Below are 7,039 nucleotides of genomic sequence, written 5' to 3'. Positions count from 1 at the left end.
GAGATAATCTCCATAGAACGCTACAGCGAGTAGCACAGCACACACCTTTTGTGGCTTTAACCGCCAGTACCTCTAGCATGAACAACTTTCGTCTTCGAATCGTTTGCGTATTCAACAAAATTCGATACTCAACCTTCGAATGAAACGATAACGTGAAAAATTTTGATTCTCAAAATAAGTTTCTCATACTAAGTTCACTTTACGACACGATCACAAGGGTGCTGTTGTAGTTTTCGTACTACCCTTACACGATCGTTGAACAGTGTTTTAAAGTGACGCCTAGCATGGAAATGTCATTTTAAAACAGTTTACAACTGTGTAACTTTTTATTAGTAGGGGGTAAATCTTTTAATGGCGATTCGAATACTATGAATAATTGACAGGCTAGAGGAACAATAAAACTAACAGTATTATTCTGCGCAGGCGCCGCGGACAAAGAAGCGGACGAAGAGGAGGGCACGGCCGCCGCCGCCACCGCCGAGGACACGGAGGACGAGGAGCAGAACAAACATATCCTGCCGCTCTCTGCGCACCCACCGCCGATGTAAGTCTGGGCTGCTCTCAGTCAGTATACCTACTTTGAAAATTATAAATAACTTGAAAAAATCGAACTGCCTAAGGCGGGAATTGAACCCACGACCTTCCGCTTGCCGGGCGACTGCTCTTCCAACTGAGCTACTTAGACACTGGATGAACCCGTCGAAATTTTCAAGTGTAATACGCTGTTACAGCCAGCGTTTGTTTCATCAATGTTGAGTATACCTACCCTACATCTAACAGAAATATTGTTGCAAATATTTAACTGTCAGTTAAGATGAAACAGCTCTTCATCGGGTTCATCCAGTGTCTAAGTAGCTCAGTTGGAAGAGCAGTCGCCCGGCAAGCGGAAGGTCGTGGGTTCAATTCCCGCCTTAGGCAGTTCGATTTTTTCAAGTTATTTATAATTTTCAAATTAGTTTGAGATGCGACTCTAAACGCTAAAAATTTAATAACTAAGTATACCTACTATTTTACTACTCTATGCCCATGGGCGCACCCAGGAAGGCCAGGGGTGTGGCATCTCCCCTCCACCCCTCCCCTTGTTCGTTCGTTTGTTCGTTTCAGCCGAAAGACGTCCATTGCTGGACAAAGGCCTCCCCCAAAGATTTCCACAAAGACCGGTCCTACGCCGCTTGCATCCAGGCACCTCCCGCGACCTTCACCAGATCGTCGCGCCACCTATTGGGAGGCTTGCCCACGCCACGTCTTCAGGTTCGTGGTCGCCACTCAAGAACATTATTGCCCTTGTATGTCGCTATAAAAGAACCAAGTCATACTTTCTGACCTAAAAAATCTGTTTTGCCCCCCCTAGGTCAGAAGCTGGATATGACTTGCCCCCTTCTAGGCCAGAAGTTGAGTACGCCCATGTCTATACTAAGCGGACGAGTGAGGACTTCGGAGGAGGATTAGTTTTAGCCAAATGACGTCCTCTACTAGACTTACAAGGTCTTCCCCAAGGATTTCTACAACGATCCTGCGCAGCCCGCATCCATGTGCTTCCCGTGACCTTGTTCCAAGAAATTATAATACAGATCTTTGGGAGGAAGGTGCAGACAGCTGTGACATAGTTTATACTAGTACGGCTGCCGACGTAACCTAACCCCATAGGTATTTTACTTTCTTGAATTGTCATCATTTAAATAAGTTAAGACTTACTGTAATTATGGAGTGAATAAATAACTTTATTATTATTACTAGCTTTCCGCCCGCGGCTTCGCCCGCGTGGAATTTTGTCTGTCACAGAAAAACTTTATCGCGCGCGTCCCTGTTTCAAAAACCGGGATAAAAACAATCCTATGTTCTTTCCCGGGACTCAAACTATCTCTATGCCAAATTTCATCAAAATCGCTTGCGAGGTTTAAGCGGGAAAGCGTAACAGACAGACACAGACAGACAGACAGACAGAGTTACTTTCGCATTTATAATATTAGTTGGGATTACCTTCACCATAATCAGTATATCGATCCTTAACTTCGGACTTCTTTAATCTTCTCCTGTTTCGTTGCAGGTCTATTGACAATTTAACTTAATCTTTTTCCTTAGTAAGCAGACCGCAACCTGCATGCCACTTAGAAAACCAGTAAAATATGTAGCTAAATATATTTCCACAGGAAGTAAAGATATTTTGTACAATAACCAGCAAAAACATTGGTATTAAGCCTGGAAAATATGGCCGCCAATGACATTTAATTCTTCCCAAGTAGGTATCTAGAGTATTATGAAAGAGATTCAATTTATTGCATATTGACCTTGATTTCCAACCTCAAACAAGCTCGTGCCTATCTCTGGAATCTGCAGCTTAAAGATTGGCACCATTTCAAATAACGTTTTGTCTCTTTGCAGTGAAGTGTCAGCCAGTCAGCAGGATTTCTTCAAGATGCTGGACGAAAAGATTGAAAGGGTATGTTTAACGCAATCATTTTATAATGAGTCAAACAGCTGCCAAAATATTATTTTTTTGTTCACTGGTTATTATAGTACCATAATAGTACTTATCCTATTTTATTTTTCCCCAGGGAAGGGACTACGACTCATCCAGCGAGTCAGAGTTGCGGCTCGAGCATGAAAGGAGAAGGAATCTCCTAGAGAAATGGCGGTCTGCATCTCAGTCCACGTCCTCGCAGTCACAGCCCAGCCCGCCCACTCCGGCCAGGAGACGAGTGCCTCGACCAGTGCCTCAGCCACCAGAACGACAGAGCAGCCCCGGCTCCGTCAGAAGGTGCTACCGACAACAACACGTCCCAGACGGCATGTCCCCGCCTCCAAGAAGAGCACACAGCGCCCAATCCCACCACCCTCCTGAACCCAGACCAGTCAATGGAGACAACAACTGGCACGACCCCACAAAATCACCAGTCAAAAGACCACACAGCGCAGGTTCCAACTGGAAAAACAACCCCAAAGTGGCCCCGTACAACCAAAAGCCAAAGAAGAACGAAGCAAACGAAAACCAAAGATCTATCCAAAAAGACGCAGACATGACTGGCTCTGGGCAGGATATCTCCCAGATAACATATAACCCAACATTCCAAACGCATAGTCCGGCCCATTCGGCGAAGTCTCAACAACCGTACATAGCACAAATCATAAGCTACCCCATGTCTCAGCAAGTGCCTCCGCAATCACCTCCAAAATACATAGCACCGCCTGAAGAGTATCAGGATCCTCAAAATAACGTCCCTGATAATAAATTTACTAATGCTGCCGGTAGACAAACTCCTGTCACTCAGGTTAACACGCAGTCCCATATTTATTACATACACGGCAATTCGTCCACAACAGTCAATCAAGACTTGGTTCAGCAACGACAGCAGACGGCTATACACCTGCAGCAGTACGTCGCGATGAAGCAAGCTCAGCAGCAGATGTACACCTATTTGCAGAGAACTCCGCATACAGTGTTCCCGAATGTTGATTTCACTCAGACGCAGAATCCTAACCGAGTGTACGAGAGCAGCGAAGAGTTCGTTCCTCAGTATGGACATCCGGCGATGAGGCCTCACAGCGCGCCGACTCCAGTGGGTGTCGTGAGACCTATGCCGATGGCGCCAGGTTTCAACGCCATGCCAGATGGCTCTCACATGATGCCGATGCCGATGTGGTCTCACATGCCGCCGGTGGTGTCCACGATGGGTCCCTGGGTGCCCGGGCAGGTGCCGCATGACATGCAGTACTACCCTCAGTCCCAGTTTGTGCCTATGTATCGTCCGAACTCGGCGGGGTCCGCCGGGACTCTGACGAGGTATCATAAGAAGGAGGGCGACGGTGAGGGGAAAGGTAACGTGTGCCAAAGCATAAATCTAGTCAGACAGAAGCAGGTCGGGCAGATTGTGTCCCTGCCGGGACAAGAACTGACGATCTGCAACAACATGAGCGACAGTCCCAGTCCAGCCTCCGTAAGCACAGACAGCGGAGTGTCCCCAGGCAATAGTGTGCCCAGTTCGAAAAACTCCGTATTTAGCACTCCGACCAGCGGAACTGACACCTTTAGCAATGCTCTAGATACAAAAAATAAGAAAAACAAAACGGTACCCTTCAACACTAGATCTTTAAAGAATTCTAAAAGTCTAGATTCTTAGTGAAGTTTGTAATTATGTAGATTTTCTAAATGTATGTAGCGTCTAGACTAGACAGAACTAAAATAGTGAAATTAGATTCCAAAGTGCTTATCTTTGTATTAATGTGATTTCATCGGACGTTTTTTAAGACTCGGTGTAAAGTTCGATGTAGTTAACTATAAATAATAATAAACTTGTCATCATTGGTAAATGTGATCCGATGATGTAATACGTTAATTTATTTTCTATGAACGTGTCATTTACTTTGAGAAACGGGTAATTTAGTTACGTATGAGTATTTTGTAATGTACGTCTAATTTGAAACTTAAATCGATCTAAATGTATGTTTAGATAAAGACGTATTTATATAAATTAAATGGTACCTCTAAGTACTGAAGATGCATTTTAAATTATTCAATAATAATGATTATGAACACAGCATTTGTTTTATTTTTCTGACCTTATTAGTAATTCAAAAAACATTATAGTTTACCTAATCGACAATGCGGTATTTTATTCTGAGTAATAGAACTTTTATAAAAATCTATTGACTACATTACCAAATGGTATATAAATCAATAGTAGAAGTAGTTACTTTACAATTTACACAACTTTTTCCTTTTCAGAAAGGTAATAAAAATAAACCTACTTCAATCAAAATAAACTTTAAAAATTTTAACTCCAGCCATCAAAACTGAAATATTCGAATGAATTCAGGATATGGAAAACTCGAGAACTTTCAGTTAACTATTGATTGGCTGATCGAGAACGCAGCGCGAGGTCGGTGACAAAGTTGGAGTAAATTATTGATTCTGGTTCAAATCATACAACAACTAGAGCAGAAGGCTCGCGTACAGTGGATCATAAAAACAAATGTTCATAACCCAACGGTTAGTTCATAGCGGATACGTAGCATGATCGTTGCCAGCGGTAGCTTCGTAGCGGATAGGTAGCAAATTAATTTGTAACTCAACGCTTAGTTCGTAGCGGACACGTAGCATTATCGTAGCTGATCTGTAAGTTCGTAGCGGACAGGTAGCATATTCGTAGCCCAACGCTTAGTTTGTAACGGACACGTAGCATTCTCGTAGTCGGCCTGTAAGTTCGTAGCGGACACGTAGCATGATCGTAGCCGATCGGTAAATTCATTGCGGACACGTAGCATTCTCGAAGCTGACCTGTAAGTTCGTAGCGGACACGTAGCATGCTCGTAGCCGATCAGTAAGTTCGTAGCGGACAGGTAGCATATTCATAGCCTAACGCTTATTTCGTAGCGGACATAGCCTGTTTAACCGAACATAATAATTTATGTTCGGTTAAACAGGCAATGTCCGCTACGAAATAATAATACGAAATACGGACTTAATAGTCCGTAGCTGATAGGTAGCGTAAGTAGTGGTCCTTCAAGTTCATAGAACAGTAGTATATTGGTAGCCCATTTATTCGCTGGGTGCGAAGTACTAGGTGGGGGGGACATAATCTATCGCAGCGCTCATGGTGGTCAAAAGTAGAAATAATGTTAGCTCTGTCATCAGATGTATCTGTCAATGGCAAAGCGATTCTACATAATACATTTTAATATCATTAATTAATCGCATGAAAAGGGTCCTACTGGGAACTTAAATAAAAGAGTGGACTGTATTTCGATAGGGCTGTTTTAATAGCCGTTTACAATTTGGAAATAACTAAACTATACAACGTGGTAGTACAAAAATGAGTCACAGTAGTTGTTGTGCACAGCATGGACCTATAAAAAAAGGCGGACGGAACTCGCGCTACAACAAAACTGTGACGCAAAATTTTGGCGTTTGTCTATTGTGTGAGTGAATTTAGGGATGCCAAGTTAGCCAAAACATTTTACCCGTTTATTTTAAGAAAAACATAGATCGGCAGATGTTACTTGGAAATGTAGACAGAATTTGAAAAGGATGAAAGGTGAATGCGTTGAGGTAGGCGCGAAATTTTCAATGTTCAAATTTTCTTACATTGTTTGCAAGTCAGTGTCAGGGTATGTACATAATGTTGATCAAAAATGATTCACGCAGTTACAAATTAGGAATCTTGTTGTCATTATAATCATAATCTTATGCAACATCAATATAATTATTATTATCATCTCGGATAGATTTTAACATACAACCTGACACTGACTTGCAATCAATGTAAGAAAATTTGAATTTCGCAGTTCTACATTTTTGGGAAGGATCAAATCTGCCTATGAAACCATTAAATCTCCCATTAAAACACAATTATTATGATAAATTATTTTATTTCTATAGTATGCGTAATAAACAACCAAAAAGTCTTAAAATTATTATTAATTTCCCATATTTCGGGTAATTTTCCCACGGAAATAACTGAGAACACTGGTCTTTGACGTATTATTTTTTCGAGTGAATGACGTTTGATTTCAATTAATTTCAATATTTTAATGTCGGGAAATAAGTGATTGGATTATTATTTTACCTGTGAAATGTGATTCCTTAATTTTTGTTTGTTCGAACAGAACGGTTTTTACACAATTTCATTACACAAGAAATGTCGTATTCGAGTTGTTTTTTCGCCGCCTAAATGTGTCAACTGTGTGAAGTTTGCACTCGAAGTGGTGCGACAGGGTTTGAATGTGTGCGTGCCGGCCTGTACGTACAGGCAAGCTGGTGTATCCTAATGTCACAGTATTTTGTTGATGAGAATCCGTCCGACTTTTTTTATAGGTCCATGCCCTGACACAATCAAAATTAAACACACTTTTTGGACTTACCTCATTTGATTTGAATGACCAAAATGATTTCAAAACCTTTTTTCCACCCAAATCGTGGTATCACAACAATTTATTAGTTGAAAATATTTGTTATTTTTTCATTTCGTTAATTTTTCACAAATATACGACCTAAATGTCAATGTGACAGAGCCCACAAAGTTGTGGACGCTAGTTGGCGCTG

General features: G+C 41.8%; 1 protein-coding gene across 1 annotated transcript; it reads left to right on the top strand.

The window, feature by feature from the left end:
* Positions 1 to 423: 423 nt before the first annotated feature.
* Positions 424 to 4,535, top strand: tow (target of wingless; the record flags this gene model as incomplete). The annotated part of the gene is made up of 3 exons (XM_028315550.1): positions 424 to 544; positions 2,383 to 2,440; positions 2,556 to 4,535. Coding segments are annotated over 3 exons (1,742 nt in total), but the record flags the coding sequence as incomplete, so codon positions are not given.
* Between the last annotated feature and the right edge of the window lie 2,504 nt (positions 4,536 to 7,039).

The sequence above is a fragment of the Ostrinia furnacalis genome, unplaced genomic scaffold, assembly GCF_004193835.3.
Source record: "Ostrinia furnacalis isolate ACB-3 unplaced genomic scaffold, ASM419383v2 OfSCF5166, whole genome shotgun sequence".
NCBI classification, from domain to species: domain Eukaryota; kingdom Metazoa; phylum Arthropoda; class Insecta; order Lepidoptera; family Crambidae; genus Ostrinia; species Ostrinia furnacalis.
The sequence above is the reverse complement of the archived record's forward strand: the minus strand, read 5'-3'. Positions and strand labels throughout refer to the sequence as shown.